At 38.6% G+C, this 20474-nt stretch overlaps 1 protein-coding gene and 1 long non-coding RNA gene across 2 annotated transcripts in view; one reads left to right on the forward strand and one right to left on the reverse strand.

Moving 5' to 3' along the window:
• LOC144638230 (uncharacterized) overlaps positions 1 to 20474 on the forward strand; it is a 38517-nt gene that overhangs the window by 16978 nt on the left and 1065 nt on the right. The window contains exons 14-25 of the mRNA XM_078497447.1: positions 494 to 704; positions 1167 to 1567; positions 2612 to 2822; positions 3613 to 4010; positions 4423 to 4452; positions 5502 to 5912; positions 11521 to 11564; positions 12574 to 15843; positions 16949 to 18029; positions 18441 to 18648; positions 19403 to 19584; positions 20092 to 20130. Of these exons, the coding sequence (XP_078353573.1) occupies positions 494 to 704; positions 1167 to 1567; positions 2612 to 2822; positions 3613 to 4010; positions 4423 to 4452; positions 5502 to 5912; positions 11521 to 11564; positions 12574 to 15843; positions 16949 to 18029; positions 18441 to 18648; positions 19403 to 19584; positions 20092 to 20130 (6486 nt within the window). The remainder of the gene's footprint in view (positions 1 to 493; positions 705 to 1166; positions 1568 to 2611; positions 2823 to 3612; positions 4011 to 4422; positions 4453 to 5501; positions 5913 to 11520; positions 11565 to 12573; positions 15844 to 16948; positions 18030 to 18440; positions 18649 to 19402; positions 19585 to 20091; positions 20131 to 20474) is intronic.
• On the reverse strand, positions 7942 to 10386 carry LOC144641833 (uncharacterized). The gene is made up of 3 exons (XR_013568634.1): positions 10225 to 10386; positions 9338 to 9458; positions 7942 to 8400 (listed from the first exon to the last, which is right to left on the reverse strand). It is a non-coding gene; the product is annotated as an uncharacterized LOC144641833 (long non-coding RNA).

Here is a 20474-nt window from a genome sequence, read left to right on the forward strand (position 1 = left end):
CGCAAAAACTACCATGGCAGGAAATATATATTGTCTTACTGACGGTTTCAGTTACCACTGGGCATCTATTAATTGGCTAGTTGATTTACAGATTTGCCAAATGAAATGTAAACAAAGAACAGGACATAAAACCTTCCCCGCCAAGTGAAAAACGTATCTGGGAACCCAATCAACGAAAGAATTCAGAAGAAATTATTTACACGAGTACATTCCCTTGGAATTAACACGGAAGCATTTAGGACAGACAATAACTTTGACGTCGTACAGACGAAAAATATAACCTTTTTCAGTTGATTTGGAAATCCTGTGATAGAATCGGCATCTTTTATATATGGTATTAAGTACCTCTGCTAGGGGTCGTGACAGAAAGGAGTCATGATAGCACGAAGTTCTGGCAAGCGAAGTCTTTAGATCTTGACATGACCAACAAAAGTAAGAAATTAAAAGTTATTGACGCAAATCTCTTCTCTTCATGATTTTTTTGACACTTTAGACTATGCCTTCCATTTCCCGGACAAGGGTGTCACTGACGTTGTCAAAATCACCAACATGCCGCGCGATTTGACGGCATTTACTGCGTGTCTGTGGATGAGTTCGAGTAATGCTCAAGGAACGCTTCTTAGTTACGCTTTATCAGGACAAGATAACGAGCTGATCATCGAATACAACAGATACTTTGACATGCTCATCGGTGGCACACAGAGGTAAAGTCAGATAACCTTTGAGCTGTTCATATTCCACACTCCCGTTGCGACAAGGAAATGTTAGTTGATATTCAGTGAAATCAACGGGGAAGCGTGAATAATATATTATTAAAGCATGAATCTTACATTAATAAAGCAAGTTAGTGGCAACCACACTTTCCACTCTCGTCGTCACACAAAAGAATCATGAACTCTTTAGCTTTACATTTAGACGTGCAAACATTGCACCTGTTTGAATGTGTTGATCGAAAACTTAAGAGACTCTCTTAATTTCAAGATTGCATAATTATTCACGTTCACTAAAAAAGAACGAAATGTTTAACATATGTACCTGAAATATATTCAGTAAAAGTAGAAGATAAGTACATGCAAGGACATTTTGAGTTTTAAAGCTCTATTAGCCTTGCCTTGTTGGGGAATCAAAACCTGTTTTTTGAATTGCTGTTATTATTTTTATCATAGAATATCATCAGTAACAGCCAACGACGGCGTATGGCACCATATTTGTGTATCATGGCAAAGCAACTCAGGCTCATGGAAGCTCTACAAAGATGGCGACCTGAAAGATGACGGCACGAACTTTAAAAAAGATCACACGATTATACAAGGTGGCACATTGGTGCTGGGACAAGAACAAGACTCGGTCGGTGGCGGCTTTCAATCCGTCCAATCCTTCCAGGGAATGCTATCAGGTGTCAACGTGTGGGATCAAGCGCTTACTGCTGAAAAAATCATGGCGATGTCAAAATCTTGTCTTGTAGATAAGCAAAATGAGGGGAGTGTATACAAGTGGTTTGATTTCCTCCTCCATGGAGGGGCAATGCTCGTTAAACCATCTCCCTGTGAACCTTTTACAAGTCTGGGTAGGTGGTTGCTTAATACAGTTTCTCTTAAATGCGCGCTAAAAGTCAACAGATTGTATGTCAGGCTCTGAGTTTATCAAAAGTCTCGATCATTGTAAATTCAAAGCCAAGCTACTGAATCAAATGTTCGGATAATTTCAGGATCTTAGAGTGAGCTTAAGTAATTTTGGAAATACGTTACTTACCTAGTTTAAATTGAATGCATGAGAACTTCTACGGAGTAACCATGTGCGCTGGACTCCGGATCGTACGTTCGTTCCACGAAGGACAACAAGTTTTGTTTTTCGCTCAGGAGTTTAAGACCACCGCCGAATTAAATACTGGGTGAAGCTTATCGATGGAGTAGGATAGCTTCATTTTTTACAGACAAGGATTTACGGCCTACCATTAATGGGCCACTAACCTCGAACGCGGAATTCGCCTGTAATAATTAACTTCTACCGCTCTAAAAAAGGTGAAACTCGTGCAGTTTTGTTTGAAGTACTTTAGCATGACCGATAGATCTCTTGGGACATGTACATTGTTTAGTCAAGAGATATTCTTCTAAAATATGAATCAGAACATTGGGTGTCGAAGTCGTTTATGTTAAATTAAGAATGGAGGAATAGAAGAAAGTGAAAACGATGCATGGAAAACGACGTTTGAACAACGGCTAGGTAATTTGGTGCTACTACCGCAGTATCGGGGAGGCCATGGGTTCGATTTCCGTCGGGGACTCAGAATTTTTCTTTGTCCCATGCTCGTGTCATGTTGAATACTTCATCTTCATTATTTATTACCGAGCTTAAATGTTACCATCTTTATTATTTACTAGAGTAAGAACATTGATAATAGTGTTTTAATAGCCACCTAACATTATGGATCTGAATTTTTTTATATGAAATTTTATTCTCGTTTCAAGAGAACGTGATGTGTTCAGATAGAAGCACAATCACGTGATTCTTGATGCAGTCAAAAAGGAATGTGGACGAGAATGCAAAAATTCGAGGAGTCTTCGCGAACTCTAAAACACTGACATATATTTTTGTTCTTCATTGTTATTAGACTATGCTTTCCACTTCCCGGAGAAAAGAGTCACTGATGTTGTCAAAATGAGCGACATGGCGCGTAGGTTGACGGCGTTCACTGTGTGTCTATGGATGAATTCGGGTAACAGTCAAGGCACTCTTCTTAGTTATGCTGTGTCAGGTCAGGATAACGAGCTGATCATCGAATACGACGGGAATTTTGATATGCTCATCGGTGGTGAACAACGGTAACTAGTCTTGTTCATGTTGTGTTTGTGTGTGATTTTGAGTAACAAAATTTTCAATGAAACGTAAAATGTCATGGTCTCCCGCACACTCGTTGGTTGAGAGTTATGTCGATCAGAGTATAGGCGTAATAGGTCACGGAATGCAAATTTGTTTTCAACGCATGAAATTATCTTCATTGATTGGGGGACAGTCGATCGATAGAGAATAGTTTCATTATTCTTTACAAATCAAATGAATCCTCATAAAAAAGTCTTTCATCAATTTTAAATTGCTTGTGGTTACACTTGTGTGTTTAAAATTCTATGACGTAATTTCTACAGTCTATAAGCTATAAGAAGGATTTGAAAACTCAGGATGAATTAAACTGTTTCTATTTCAGTGTTGCACGCTTGTTTGCTACATCCAACGTCATTCAGAGATTGAATAAAAAAAAATCACGACAAAAAACTGATGTTGTAAAATCAAAAGAGAATCACTGACAATGTTTAATACTCAGATCCAAGATCCCCACGCTGTTTAGAGCGAAACGCGAATTTCAGCAACAGGAGGGAAAACCTCTTTTCAAAATAAACTTTGCCGCAATTATTTACACGCTTTTTAACTATAAATTGGGAGAATATAAAAACTAAATAACACACAGTACAGCACCTTAAATATACGACTTAATTAATAAATATCTGTACATCTGCGCTAAAAACGAATATGACTTACTCGGTTATGATGCAAACGTTGAAAAAAAAATACGTGGGTGACTGAGCTGTTTTTTTTTTTTCTAACTTTCTTCTACAGCGTAACATCGGTAGCAGCTAATGACGGCGTATGGCACCACATCTGTGTATCATGGGAAAAGGATTCAGGATCATGGAAATTCTACAAGGATGGCGACCTGAAAGAAGAAGGCACAAGCTTCAAGAAAGGTCATACGATAACACAAGGTGGAACTTTGGTGCTGGGACAAGAACAAGACTCGGTCGGCGGTGGCTTTCAATCCGTCCAATCCCTCCAAGGAATGTTGTCAAATGTCAACGTATGGGATCGCGTGGTTTCTGGAAGACAAGTCCAGGAGATGTCAAAATCTTGCGAGTCAAATGATCGCCATGAGGGGAATGTATACAAGTGGGTCGATTTTCTTCGCGAGGGAGGCCCAAGCCTGACTCAGTCACCTACCTGTAAAGCGATAGAAGCGGGTACGTGAAGCTTTGTAATATTGTCCATGATTTTCATGTACAGTACAGGAAAATATATCATTTATGTATCTGTAAGGAGATTTCATAAGAGTGGAGTATTGGTTAACATACGGTCGGGACGAAACGTCTGGCCGTTGCGGAGAGATGACTTTGAAGATATCTTTATTTAAGTGTTTTCTTTAAATAATAGTCGGAATTTAAACAAAAGCTTCACCTTGGTATTTTAACAACAGTTACAAGACAAAAAACTCCAGTTGACTTCTCTGTCGAAAAGCGCTAGCAAAAACTAAAGATCATTATAGAACACAAATAACAGGAAGGTGAATTTCTTTGAAAATGTGACATAAATTTTATTGCTTGAATGCTGGCATTAAAACACATTCCTGAAGTAACTTCTCTCTTATCGTTTCAGCGCCGGGAGGAGAAAAGTTACCCAGCGCAGGTAAAGTAGAATATTTTATCTCATAGTTCACAGTAAAAAAGAAACAGTAATTGCAATTGCAAGAAATTGAATCGCCCTTTATTCACCAGGAAAGTAAAAGGATTCAACAAGAAGTCCCCTAATAAAATGGAGCGTGGCTTTTTCATGCTTATTTGTCAATTAACCATCAGTCCTTACGGCAATTCCACCGAAATAGATCTGACAACAGATATTCACTCAAACTTTGCTTACTGGTTGTTGATCTTAAGGGAACTTTATTTTTGAAAAAAAAGGAGGTTCCGGTATCCGTTTATAAGCAGGAAGACTTTGAATACACCACATAATCCTTTACAACATCAGCAATTTTATTATCACGAGCACTGGCTAAGTTTGCATTTCCGCTTTTTATTATAATTTTTCTACAGAAGAAATTTGTTCATATCTATCTTATAGAAAGAAGGTGATTGCTAGACTCAGAGGAGTAGAAAAAAATGATAGGTCCCGGTACTCGTTTAAGAGAAAACGACGATTTATCTCTCTTGCGAAAAAGCCTCCATTTGCGCGCGCGCTAATCACAGAATTACCTTAAACAGCTAACAAATAACATGCGCTTTTTGAAATTTAGTTAGATACTGTGTTCTATTGTGACAAAGACTATGCCGCTAGCATAAGCAAGTTATATCCCAATTTTTTTTTTGGTTTCATACAATTTTGAAGCATGTACAGTTAGCAAATAGCTTGAATCCATGAATAACCATGACGAAAAGACGAAAATTAACTTTCGCACCCGAATGGTTTGAAAACTAGGAGGTGAAATCCCTTTTATAGCTGCTGTGGTCTACCTTTATCTTTAGTTTGAAATATTTCAAACCAGTTTAATTTTATTTTCCATTGTTTGAGAGTATGATAATGAAAAAAAAAAACAAGTGAAAAGTAAAAATCAAACTGGTTAAAAAAAAAAATATAAAAAATTTTTATTTTGTCAGTACAATTGTTATGTTACTTGAATATCGTCGTGGTATTGTATTGACGATACTGTTCTCTTTGAATACCTTTTTTCTATATTTAAGGCGATTGGACTTACTGGAAAGGCCATTACTACTACTACCGAGAAAAATCAGCCGCGAATTCCTGGTTTGCAGCCGAGGGTGTCTGTAGAGACTATGGGGAAACAGTTCATTTGACTTCAATTCACAGTCAGCAGGAAAACGACTTTATAAAGTCACTCTCCTCGGGTGATGAAGAGCAATGGATAGGACTCACTGACCACAACATCCGAACGAATTCATTTAAATGGATGGATAGGTCGCCTTACGGAGCTTTTACCAATTGGGCGAAGGGTGAACCAAACCAGGCTTCAGTGGATGAAGACTGCGGTGCAATGAAACCAGATGGAAAATGGATAGATGTGGCTTGTAGAAAGCAAAGGGTCGGCAGTGACACGCCATTCGACAGGAGAGCCTTTACATGCAAGACTTCTGGTAAGAATAGATCAGTGCGATTAAACTGTCGACTACCGTCAACTCTCTCACTCCAGTCTTTATTTATTGCTGGTATGCCCGATGATAAGTTCATGATGCAATTGTACGAGTTTGAACTTTGTCAAATATGGCCAACTTAAGCTCGCGAAAAAAATCTGCACAATGCTTCTAAGTTATATTTTGGCCGTGTTACAAAATACAGTCATCTACACCACCCCGTTCATTTGTTTACTTGAGTATTTTTACATACATGCATAATATATAAATTTAGGCAAGCCTAAAAGCGGAGCTCCCCAGTTAATTATTTTGCACTTTATTGAACTCTGAATTCTGGCCATTGTAAAACTTTAAGGCTAAGAATTTTATATTCGTTTTATTTTTTTAATAAATAATAATTAATATTTTTCCTTATTTCTTTTTTACCGTGTCCGGGGTGGGGGGGGGGGGGGTACTCCCTAAAATTTACTATGGGGGTGTGCCGTTGAGTTGCTGAGACTCTGGACCTGTTCCAGAGACAAAAGGTTCAATTTGCGACCCTGTTCCAGACAAACACTGCAAAGTAGGTACCCTGTTCCAGCAATATCCACAATGGAAATATATGAAGATAGATATAAAAACACTACCGTACATCACAAAGCTCTCACTTGACTTGAAAGGAGCGGAGTTTCATAGCTATATACTTGATAGTGTTTAATCAGGATTCTGGGAAAACAATCAACCCTGTTCCAGAGTCAAAAGGGTGATTTGTATACCCTGTTTCAGAGTCGGAGAGACAAAAAGCATACCATGTTGAGCGGCACATACCCGTATAGCTCTTATATGGGAGTACCATCCCCCCCTCCGGGTACCGTGTACAGCAACACCAAATAAGAGAACAAACAAAATCAATCAAAATGTTATAATTCCACCGAAAGCATTATCATAAAGAAGTCTGGATGGGAAATTATGTTGCAAAACGGGCAATTATGTTACCTTCATGTAGAAAAAAAGGAGGGAGGAGTAGGGCTGCATGTCGGGGTAGATAGGCATATCACATGGCAAATTAGGCATTTTTGTTGTTGCTTTACCAGCTTTAAAAGAAAGAAAAAATCACTTTACATTTAGAGTATAAAGGAAATAACAAACATCTACATTTATAATAAGGTTGATTTTAATTTTTTTCATTCACACATTTATTCATTTTCATTTTCACTATTTGACTATATATTAATTTTGAATGGAAATGGCAGAGGTTATAGCTAATGGTTTACAGCATGTTGCCCAAACCAAGCTAACTCCAAGCAAACCGGAGTGAAAGCTAACCACAAGCAAACTAGAGTGAAAGCTAACCGCAAGCAAACCAGATGAATAAAGCTAACTGCGAGCAAACAGGGGTGAACCTAACTCCGGAAACAAAGAAGTGACATTCTGTCATTCCACCGAACAGGGTCACCCCATCCCCAACCCCCCCCCCCCCAAAAAAAAAAAAAAGAAAAGAAAAGAAGAAGATAGCACCTTTTCACTTTTACATGTTTTTTGAGTCCCCTTCCTCTTAAGGGGTTTCACTTCACTTACAGAAAAAAAGCAAAAATTCTGAAGCTAGAATATTTTTTGAGACTCAAACTCAGTTTTTTTTTGATTACCCAGAAAAAAAAGAATCATCTTGTATAAAATATAAGAAAAATATAACAATTTTGACTACTTTTTAAATTTTTTTTATTGTCCATTTTAGAGTCATGTTGCCCATTTGTATGAGTAAAAGTAAGAAGTAGTCAATTTGGTTGCTAATGTACTTATGAACTGCAATTTTATCTGCTTTAGAATATTTCTTATTTTAAAATATACTTTTTATAAATTTCAGCATAAAATAAGAAAAATTGTAAATATTCTTGCAATAACTTTTAAACTCACCTATACTTTAGAATTACAGTACCACCAGTTTCAGCATAACTAATCCAAATTCAAATAATTACATTCTTTGTAACTCCACTACCTCCCCCAAAGTCAACCAAAGATCTTATCATATAATTAACAACTACATGTAGTCCTGTGTAGTTGAGGGCTCAAAACATTTGGACACTTGCAGGTCATGTTAACTGGCCAAACAGATTTTAGCTTGGTCACATGTGGTTTCTTACCAGTCAAAACATTGAAAATAGCAATTTTAAACTACCACCATTTCTGCTGTTACTGTTTTCGCTGCATATTTTTGAAAAGATCACTTCATAATGCCCTTGTTACATCTAACAAGATGTGAAAGTGACAGGTCAATCAAGAAGTCGTTTTCTGAAGTACACTGTAAATAGGTTAACATTTAAAATCTAAATTTTGCTTATTTGCAGCTTTTCTTGATTTTAATTTACATGTAATTTACTAGTCTCTTAAAAATAGCATCATGACGACACCCAAACATCGAGCTGGATTTAATCTTTCCTGTTTTCTATTTATGTCCTTGTCCTTGTCTGTTTTTGTGTCTGTGGCACTGCAAACTCTGCAACTCATGTTAACCCTGAAAAAAGTCAAATGCCACAGATTAAATTAAAATTATTAATTTCATCAATATCAATAATTTATAAAACAAAACACTTAACTTGAGCTTGTTTAACTGAAGCCAAACCACTGGATGCAAAAGGATCCATTAGATATTTAACAGAGATGGATCAGCACAGACTATTTTTTTTACTGATAACTGCAAAGTCAACTAAATATTTTAATAAACTCAAAGCATCACTGCAAACCCTAACACCCCCTCTTACCGGTAATTAAAAGGTTTGGCCTTTAATCAACCCCCTCCCCCTCTCCCTCCCGCTAGCCCTTTTAGAACTTCCATTGACCTTACATGGGATGGATCTGAATATTTGTTTTTTGTATAAGAACCTGTGAAAAATTCTTTTTAAGCTATTGTTTTCCTGCTCCATTTTTTTGAGGCTCTTTATGCCTTGTTTCACTGGCTCAACACTGAGGAGAGCTGGCCAGGATCTGCCATAACAAAGGAATTGAGAGTGTAGGAGGAAAAACCATTTAACCTTCCACAGTGAGGAAGGGTTGATTTTGTAGTAGATATTTTTTAATAAAAGAGTCTAAATATAGTAAAGTTGAAAAGCAACCAAATTACCCAAAAAGGCCGGGCATAGTAGGCCCTAATAGGCAAAGGAGTAGCCCGATAGTAGGGTAGTGGCGTGCAACCACGAAACTAATCGCCACTCAAAATCCAACTCGAAAACAAGCCTTAATCAACGAACTAATCGACAATCGACAATGGAAAATGAAGTACAACAAACAACGAACCAACTCAAAACCTAGAAGGCAACACATTGAGGAGGTTGAATGCAAATTTCACAAAGTAAGAAGCAGCAGCAACCAAATGCAGATTAAAGCAGCTGGGTAAAAAAAGAACGAAACTGAACAAAAACATATTTCAATTATAACTAATATAAACTAGATACCTGATTTACTTTGCTGTTGTCCACTTTGCACAGAGCATTCTATACCAAGTTCAACAAAACTTGACTGTAGCCAGTAGGTATTCTTCATTCATTGCGGCTTAATGGCAGAATATAACACTACCTAAAAGAAGGATTGACATAATAATCTATTAAAAACCACCACACTAGCTCTAATTAATGGCCCTGTTTATAAAAAGAATTTATAAAAAATTCTGTCTTATTTAATGGATCTCATCAAATATAATAATATTAGCCTCTTTCGTTTATACACTCAGTGTAGTGACCCTTCCTTCCTACAATGGGATATTTAGCTTTTCTACTTGGAGATTTCTTTTAACTTACTTACAAGTATAGAAAAAACATTGCCATTGCAAAGATACACATTAAACACTGTCATAGTGATAGTCAATGTAAGTTTGCATACACAGCTGCATACAGTGTCTAAAATGGCATGAATTACTAGTAGAGCGAACAATTTTTTTATAAAATTACTCAAAATAATTAACTAAGATAGTTTTATGTGGAAATAAACTGAGTTTTTTTTTTGTTTCTGCTAAGGTGTGGTAAAAACGTGTCAACGCAAGAAATTCGCAACGTAACGATCTCTTAGCGTATTCGTCCACGACCCTAAAATAGTTCGTTCAAACGAATTCCAACAGCGAGTAAATAAGAATACATAGATGAATTAAAAAACTAAAACACTAAGTTTAGCTGGGAGTTTAAATAAAAACATTAAGTCATTAACAGCTCATGAATTAATCGGAGGCGAAGCGGCCGCAGTTTTTCGTATTATTATCCAACCGCGTAGTACATGTGTAAGCATATAATTACAGATTTTCACAAAAAAACATGGACTTAGTGTATTCAGTAAAGTCAAAGTTTGTTACCTCATATTTGAAGTCGGAGAATGCTTGTCAATTCACAGCAATTCAGCAGGGCAAAGCTTTCAACCAGCTCATGAATTAATCGGAGGCGAAGCGGCCGCAGTTTTTCGTATTATTATCCAACCGCGTAGTACATGTGTAAGCTATAAATTATAACTTACTCCAGCACCAGCTATAAATTATAACTTACTCCAGCACCACCGACCTTTGAATTATCTGCGAAGGTCTATTTCTGCAATCAGCCTTTTCCATCCGTGTATCTATTGACACTTCTTTTTTCCTTCACTTCAGTTAATTGCGTTTAGCTCAATTACTAGAGCTGGTCAGCCGCCGAAACGGTAGAAACTCGCTCGCTCTCCACCTGTGCCATTTTTTCGGATCTCCCCGTAAGCCCTTATCGTTTGCCATAACTTCCATGATGTGTAAAGCCTTTAGACGGGGTAGACCGAGAAATATTTACGTAGACATTTCTTTTTCCTGCTCGGTTTCTCCTTGTGCTTCGTTCAGCTTTCAAACTGACCGGGTTGTTCACTTTGTCCTTCATGTAAATCTAAATGGACTGACCATGGAAAAGTACTTGCGCCCGCGGACCAATAGCAATGCTATCACTTGGTCAGCGGTCAACTTCACAAAAACACGCGACCTTGACCAGTTCTAAACCTGAGCCCGCGATATGGTCATGTGATACTGGTCAGCGGATACGTTGTTTTGACAGCTGTCAATTGACCATAAAATGGATGTCCAATATCAAAGATCTTAGTCGATTACCTCACTCATTTCTGGTTAACGAAGGAGGCAGAAGATTATCTCCCCTCCCCCCTCTGCTTGGGTTGCCTTGGGACTCCCCTCCCCCTCCCCGAGAGTCTGTAGGCGCGGCGGGCGTACGCACCAAATTTTTTCGGCCTCCTGGGTTTACATCAATTCTCTCGTACCCGCATTACCCATGGTGCTCCGCTCCGCGCGCTGGCGCGCGCTGAGGAGCTCCGCTATAATTCAAATCGAGCTTCCAAGGAATACTGCCATGTTTTTTCTAATCAGATCGCACAGTACAAATTCAAAATGTTATTAGTTTGCAACTTTCAAAATATGAAGCTAGTATTCGCCGTTCAAGTACAACCCGAAATATAGCTCCTACCCATATGTAGTGCTTAAGTGGCCACACACCAATTGTTTGGATTACATGCCTTACATACAGGCCTTAGATATAAGCAAACGCAAAGAGAACGCTTGCGCGTAGAGTGGGCGTGAAAATTGGCGATAAAAATCTATGATTAATTTTATTTTTCAAATTTGTTTTAGGAAACACAGTGACTTATGGGCCCCCACCGTCCACACCAAAACAGGCAAGTTTTGACTGATTTTTCAGAAACAAAAAATGGTAATGAAAACAGTAAAACAGTGAACTCAACAGTAACTTTATTTCAAAGGTTTCGTACAGATTCTTAGTGGCTCGCAGGTATCCCAGCTATTTTAAGCGAGTCACTGCTATTCTTGGTTTTCACGTGACGTCACCAAAATTGTAAAATCCAGAATCGCGAGAACACTGCCTTTTTATCCTTCACTGGCTGTTTGACGTCTTTAATGTGTATCTTATTGAAAGTTTTCAGCTCGATAGCATCCGCCGTCTTTAAAATATAACATTTTGAATTTCGGAGTTTTGCGCCACACGACATCAGAATGGCCGCCTGAAGGCTGTCACGTATGCTTAAAAAGAATGCATCATCCTGTAATTTTTAACGATCTTAACAATTGAGGTTTTACAAGAAGTGTTTTTGTGAATGTTTACGTATTCACGAAGGTGAACTGACCCCTTTTTATAGCAGAAGTGAATGCCAGATGTTTTGATTAATTTCCGGCGGCCATCTTGGTGCCCCTTCACACGGACTCCAGCATGGAATTTCAATACTGTACTCTCAAAATTTGTGTGGAACATTTTAACGGATAACTCGAGTACGGAATACCGTACAGACCTGAAACTTGGACACGTAGACTATCTAGTAATTTTCTACAACCTGTAATATTCATGATATTTTTGACTCTATAGCTTTGGATTTATTTTTTGCAGCGCGTGACAGTATCGTTACTTGCGTGACAGTGAAAACCAGCAATTCTGAGAATGATACGGTTAATGCTCAAGAAGTGAAAGAAAAGTAAAATAGAAAAGTACAAACATAAGCAAGTGAAAACTGAGTAAATTAGTGGAAATAAGGAAAAAGAAACTCAAGGACTAAAATTACTATTGTATCACTTGCAAGTATCAATTCTTCCTTTTCCAATATTTTCTTCTTTTAAATAAGAGTTAAAGTGATATAATGATTCCATTAATTGAACACTATCCTTTATTATTCAAAGGTCAAAGAGACCCACGAGCCTGCAATCTCGGTTGTTGATCTTAGCTCTGGTGGCCAGTCAACTAAAATCTCCTTCTTCACTGCTCTTCACCACATCGCACCAAATACCAAGTTTTCTTCCACAGCTGATAAAGTTCAAAAGGGCGCTCTCTTAAAGTTTGGAGGATATGTACACATGACGTCAGAGCAGCTGGGTCCTTCGAGTTCCCAACGACGCCGTGATGCGATGCTTAAGAAGTCTGGGGCGGTAAAAGACCAAGATAACAGTCTTATCGGAGTTGCTGATCTGGATGGTATTGTTGACAAAATCGAAATTCCTCACTATTCAGACATGAGCACAATGGGTTCCACCAGTTCAACTGGCTTTTCTATTGAATTCTGGATAAGGCCACGGCGTATGCCTGTCGATACAACTCCCATGGCTTTGTTTTTTAAGACATCTCCATCAACTGGCTCCATCAGTTTAAACTTGAACTTAGATGGGTCTCTCACGTTCTCTGTGACTCCAAGAAGTGGAACGCCTTTAACTTGCACAACAGATGTTTCGGACGAAACGCACAAAGTGAGAGCTTTAGTATTCCAGCATATAGCAGTGACTGGGACTGTCGGAAGCTCACTAATGATCAAAGTGAAAGGAGAAACCGCCTGTCAAAAAAACACATGGGGAGGTATAACAGTATTGGCTGCTTCGAATGAGGGAACACTGGTGTTTGGCGAAAACCACGTCGACACAAGGCAACCCATAAGGTTTAATGGGCAAATAAGGAACATTCAACTATTCAGTACGGTAAGAACAAATGAACAAATCGCTAGAAGCATTAAGCAACCAGATCCAGCTGCTACTGGTAGTATTGGATTTTGGTCCTTGCAACAGTCAGACAAGATAAACGTGATTCAATACGTCATTTCAAATTCACAATCTGTATCCAACTTAGAGGTTCTAGAAGATTATGATCCCCCATTGACTGGCTTTCCAGTGGAGGCTGTTGTTCGAGGTCAGAAGATCTACATTATACGCGGGACAGGGGATGGTCATGTGGTAGCAAAGAAATTTACACTCAGTGCTGATAAAAGAACCATTACACCTCTTCCTGGTAATCAAAGAATTATAACATCAAGCCAGTCAAAAAAAGGTTGTTTAGCAGCAGCCATAGACGACGGCCGAGATCGCTTGATGGTCATGGAATGTTTTGCGGAAGAACAATCTCCCGGAGCCCTACGCATTAAATGGAACGTTTTTGATGTTAACCAACAAGATCGAATAACAGCTACAACTCAAACTGGGAGCACAGGTTCTTTACTTGTGAAAGACATCGGCAGTCTAGATACGCGACTTTCTGCTAAGATTGTAAATAACCACCTCTTACTTACGGCCGGTACAACCTCGAGTGCTTCTATTCTCTTTCTTGATGTAACACTCAATTCTAACGGTTTACCATCGATCTCAGTAAACGAATTGGCGGCACAAACTGTTGGCCCTGAGGTAGTGAATAATGGTGCTACGTATTACGCATATCTCAAAAAGGAAACTGACTCATCTTTAAAGCCATTTTTACGACGACGTCGCCCAGAAAATGGCGCCGTGTCGAGTAGCTTCATCATAGAGGAAAGAGACACTAACCCAAGAAGTCTCGTGGCAACAAATCCCATCAGAAGTAACATGCCTGACGATGACTGGTTTTGGTTCTTATTTAAAATCAGCACCATGAATAGTGGAGTTGCCATTCAGAGTGGAGAGAGGATTAACATTCAAACTCCAGATAACAATCCTCAAAACGAAAACGGCTGGAGTTACGTGAAGTTCAGTTGCAAAACCCTGCAAGCAGACCAACGTGCTGAGCAACTAAACTTTTGGATATTTAAAACAAAATCCTGTGATCCGAAAAATGGCGGATATTCAGTTGTGTCCGGTGAAATTGGCCCAGATGCCTGCATTTTACTTTGGCCAAAAACAGAGCAGTTTGAACCTGGTCAGTACCAACACATTCTTGCTCTTCCAACAGATAGAGAGATCGAGAGTGCCAAAGTTAGGTTTGGATCTTGGTTTGGACCCTGGCGTCTCGTTATTCCCATGGAACCTTCACCAGTTCGTCCAATACCAGTGCCAACTGGCTCATCTTCAAATTCACCAAGAAATGTTTATCAAGGCAACAAGTACTCCCTTCTTCATTTTGGCGAAGGCATCTCACTTGCAGCACCTTCACAACAGGCGGGAGTAAGAGGTGGTCTTCTTCAGTTTGCTAAAACAACCGTAGCACCAATTATAATATCAAACAACGGAAACCCAGCTTTGATAAAACTTATATTCAGAGGAAATGGGGGATCCTTTCCTCTTGTCGCATTTCCACACGATCAAAAGGCTAAACTGGAGGTTCTTTTCAGCACTGTTTATCAAGAGGGAAGCTATGCCCAACGAAGGATGACTTCAGGATTATTTTACAGTATTGCATATACTCCACCCTCAGATTCCTCATCTTCTGGGGAGTTCAAAAATCTTGCTCGTATTGGTGGTCTTGAAACTCTCGAATATCCCAATCCCCCAAATTCATTCATTTGGCTCATCCCACCTCCTTTTAAGGTAACTGGGATGTGTGCTGCAATATCCACACTCTTTCAGTTTAACGATGATAAAGTAAAAAATATAGCTCCTAACTCAGTTGCATCTTTGACGGAGGTAGTCACTAACGTTGTTGGTCCTGGAAGTTTTGGAGAGGGATTGTTTAAGCCATTCCTTTCTGTACACTTTGACGTTAGTATAGTGAATAAGATTGGCGAGCAAATACATGAATCGCTTATGCGCAAGATAAACGAACGCATTCCTGATCCCCCACCTGCCAGTCCTACCATTAGGCCACCACTTGATACACACAGCTGGCAAGAACTTGCCGATTTGGAAGCGTGCGTATCCTTATCTAACACATCATTTTGGGAGGATAAAGTCCAAATACAAAAGATTAAAGATAAACTCACTCAGGCCTTGCGGTCCAAGTGGATGAACAACGAACTGTACAAGATACGTGAACAAGTGGCACCGAACTTTCTTCGCGAAGCTTCCGCTAGGTACTCAGCATATGGTGGAATAGCTGTCTTAATAGCCACAAGACTTAGAAGTAAAGAATTCTTAGAAGAACTGCTAACCAAAGACAAATCGTATATACAGCCTATTTTGGATTCGCATCTGAAAATCTTAGACTTTATTCGACCAGACCTGGGAATAGCAGTCAGAGAAGACATCATGAGCGCACTCACGGCAAAAGAAATAACTTCGAAGGTTTGTTAAACACATATTTTAGTCGTATTAATTGTTACGTATTGTACATGTCTCACTATATAGCTAGTTCAATAAAATCACCTTATTCACTACTTAAATATATCAAGGTTTCAGTTTATTAAAATCATATAGTGGTTCTCAATTTAGCGTCGTAAAACCAAATCCAAAGTCCAAATCACTCAGGCCAATCACAGAGGAACCGATACAACTATTATACAGGCAACCAATCAAACCTAAAAGCAAGTACATGTAGCCGGTGCGAAACGTGGAAAAACGTACACAAACAAAGTGGGATTGGTTTTTTGGTTTTACTTCTGATTGGATAAGAGAGATATTTAAACCACTAACCGAGCATGGAGGTACAAAACCAAAGCAAACGCGAAAACTTTAGATAGTCAAGTGAAAATTGTTCTAAGGAATTTTGAATGTTGTAATTATAAAAGGGAAAGTCTACTTACGTTACTTTTTCTCACTTAAAACACGCTTTGTAAGGCTGAATCTATATTTTTGTACTTTTTGTTCGTATTCATGCGCCGAAGTATAAATTCACATTTCTTGGTATCAGAAAACCTCTAGATGATTACTTACTTCTCCCCTAAAAGTCAATGAGTTGGATAGAAAAACTGAAATGCAACTAAGTACGGGATAATAGTCAATAAGATACAAGCTTCGTATAGAAGTACTATAATTGTTAAGTTAAGAGGGTTTCGTAGTCTTAAACTCCTTTCTTGTGGGCGTCGATGTTTTATATGACTCTTTATTGATTTTTCACATTTCTAAGGTGATTAAAATCGGCCCTTCGCCGAGTTAATAGCCTGTTAAAAAGCTCACATTTAAGATTTTTTCTGTTGGTTATTGCGAGACTAGTAAGGATAATATTTTTTGAGAGATTTCTTAGGAAAGTTATTAATATTTTATAAAAAAAGGTTAATGTGAACCGACAACGACGACTATATGTTCGATTGACAACTGTTCGTCGGACCATTGGAAAGTGACTTCGATTCATTTCTTTACTTCGGTCATAAATAATTACAAAGTTTCATCATGTTGATACATAGCTGGTGGAGACTAGCATTAACTGAATAAAGTTATCGTTTTTCAACAGCCTTGGTCAATACTAGAGTCTCTTGACGAGGAAAAACAAAGGGAAGCTTTAAGTGCCGCGATTACGTCAATATATGAAGGGCCGAATGTACCAGAACAAGTGAAAGTTACATTCGAAGAATCCATGAAGGAATTACTCAATGCCATTCTTTATCCCATAACAAGCACGCAGCTTGGAGTCTATAGCAATTTCCTTGACATGAGAAAACTCGACGTCTTGTCCCGAGTTGACGAACGTGCTCGCAACTTCAAGACGGACTTTCTGGATATTTTCGTTCAAAATAATTTAGATGACATTAAAGATATTAACATAGCAAAACGACTACATCGTTCAAGAGGGAGGATTTTGAACTACCTGGGGAAGCAACGAATTCTGAATCAAGAAGCATGGGCAAGAAATTGGAAGGAATATTATAGGATAAATAGGATGACAGAGAAAATATATCGAATAAAAGACAACTTTCGGGAGCAGCTGAAAACCGCAGACCCTGCTCTTCTCGCTCAGTCAAACGATTACCTCAGCCGCAAAATACGCAGCAGTCCTCGTTTTGTCGCTGGTTTGTCACATACGTTCAACGTGCTGGGAACGGCCGGTGCCATGTACAGCGTAATTAAAGAACTCTCCGATGCAAACAGTGACACTCGTCAAGGTAACCCGAGAGCTATCCTGACTGTTGTCGCAACATCTATTGGTGGCATAGGATCCGTTTATGGCACCATCTCGGCAACCATCGACTTAATGAAAATCTTAAAAGAAAAATTCTTTGCGCCGCCCAAACCTACCACGAGATTCTACGGTTTTAGATCCTCCGATGAATTTTTTACAATTGAACAAGAGCTAGCAACAGAAGTCAGTGTGGACGTAACTAACATGGAGAGAGCTAGCAGCAGGCTGGCTCGTATGGCGGAGTCCAGAACAATTGGACGCGTTTTTACTGCTTTTGGGGTTGTTGCTGACGGCATTTTCTTTGGTATAAGCGTGTATGATCTCTACAAGGATTTCACCGCTGACACCAGGGATAATTGGAAAATAGCAGACGACTTTTTGTTCGCGGCTTCTGCTGGCATCGGAGCTGCTCTCGGTAAGTGGCAAAAATGGTCTTGGTTTATTTTCAACTTGTGTTGATCTTGATTTTCGCTCGATCCGCTTTCTTTTAGGTGGCTCTATAATCTCTTGTAGGTCTGATAAAGATTGTCGTAAGAAATGTCCTTCTTGATTTTTGTCTGGGCTGGTATCGCGGTCTGAACTGCAAATATTTCGTCCAAAACTTCTTCCATATGCTTTTTCAAAGTATGCCATTTTGTTTTGGATTCGAAAACACACAAACTTGCTGGGTGATAAGACTTCTGTAAATATTAAAAACTAAAGCAGGGTTTCCATAAACCAACAAGTGCTTGTTGACTATCTTCATAAAGTATCTGTTTGCATGTTATCGACCGTGTATATTGTTGATAAAAAATACTTAAGAATTTCTTTATTTATCTATTTCCAGGTATCGCCACCTTTGTTGGTGTCGCAGGTGCTGCAGCAGCAGCCACTGGCATTGGGGCTTTGATTGTTATTGGGCTTGGCCTGATCGCCTTAATTAGCGACGCGATAAGACAGCGACAGAGAGCAAAACAAGAAAGAAAAAGGCAATGTGATAAATGGAAGCAATGGTGTTCTTGGGGCAAAGGCATTTTCCACCACTATGGGTTTTTGTAAGTTATTTTATGTATTAATTTGCCTTTTGATGTAAGTGGCGCAGCTTGATGTTAAATATGTAAAAAAGAAAAATTGTGAAAATGAATCCTCGCAGTTTTTTTTATCGACAAAGAAAAAGTACTTGCTAAACAGTTCAGGCTTATTAAGGATTCTAGTAAAGGGGAAATATGTTTACTAGTATACGTACAAACAAGCAAAAAACAAACAACAAAACTTTATTTAGAACAATTATATTATTAACAATGTATTTAAAATACTTCTGTTCAAGAGTGGGGAAAATTTGCCTTAATTTTCTTGTTTTGATGGCATCAAATCGTATCCTTTCCCGCTCAACGTAAGGCCAAAGTGTTTTGTCCAGAGTTTAATTTTCTGTTGTAGTTCATGTTTTAAAAATGATTCGTTTATGTCATGTGTTTTCCATCATAAGGAAATGTAACATTTTGTTACACTTTGTTTTGGAGTTGCATATATCACATAGGATGGTATTTAAGTGTTACAAAATGGACTGAACTGCAGTTATGTTTTCACCTTTAATCTTGTATACCGCGCTCTCTCCTACTTATCGCGGATGCAGAAGAAATGATGTTTCGGGCTGTTTGAATGAGAGGAAGGAAATATGAACTCTTATCTAAACTGTAAACTGTCCCCAAGAAAAAATTGCATTTTTCATCAGAGGGAACGTAAACAACGTCCATTCAAAATTGAATTCAATCTATCACAAGTAATCGTTTTCACCTCTATACTTTACAGGAAGGATAGTGACGCAGATCCTTGCAGCAACTGCCCGACAAAGAAACATTACATCTTGCGAGTCATTCGTTCGAATCCGGGCCTTTTCCCCTCTGCTCTAAAGAGGGCGTTGATAAATGGACTGGATTCTGGAAAAGACGTCAAAAGCTTGGTGCCAAGTTTGGGAAAAATTGAAAAGAAAAGTAGGTTTGGTAAAGTAGTTCTTTTAAAATGATGGAGGAAGAAACACCGTTAATTGTTGTTGTCTAGTGACAATTTGATAATGGACTTACCTTTCGGAATTCATCAAACTGTTCTAAAAGCAGCAGCAGCAACCCGCATAGCAAAATTCACTAGAAAGCACCCGTGCTTAGGGATCAATTTTTCGCAAGAACAGGTCGGTCTTTTAAGCAGTTTTCAAGAATAGAATTTCCTAACGAAAAAGGTAACGAAAATCAGTTTGTGGAGCAATTTACGTTGACTAGGAATGTACATGACGCAACGAAGGTATCGTTGCGGCTGTTATATATAAAAAGAACGTGTTCTGGTAAACTCACGTTTTGACTTCTCCAAGAATTATCCTTTTTAATATAACCATATTTTAAATGTCTAAAAGAAACTAAAAATAGTCGCTTGTCTCGAATATTCGATCGCATTTTGAAGTACTTTGAATCAATGACCATTTTTCTCTTTTTCTTTTTTTTTTACAGCTTGTCCTGCTTGGTTACGCCATGTGTTCAAACGTCAAGGTTAGTCTTATTGTATACATACGGTGCCTTCATTTGTCCTCTTTCATATTCAGGATGAGTTCAGACTTGCTATTCCGTCCTTACTTTAATAATACGAAACTCGCTTGCAAATCGCACGCCTGAAAGACGTCTTGAAGCTTTTAACTTCCTCGAAAATTTTGCTGAAAGTGATCCAATTACCATCTTATTGCTTGTTTGATTCCTTTTATTGGCAGTCATAAGAATTTTTCGGATGTTTTGTAAGTCGTCTTGCGTTGTAACCAATTAACCCGCAAGGATACGGTCAGTAAGTGTCAAAATAGCTAAAAAGGGACCGATCTTAAGCTTGCAAAAACCACCATACC

This window comes from Oculina patagonica, chromosome 2, assembly GCF_052425735.1.
Source record: "Oculina patagonica isolate OP01 chromosome 2, crgOcupat, whole genome shotgun sequence".
Classification (NCBI taxonomy): Eukaryota; Metazoa; Cnidaria; class Anthozoa; order Scleractinia; family Oculinidae; genus Oculina; species Oculina patagonica.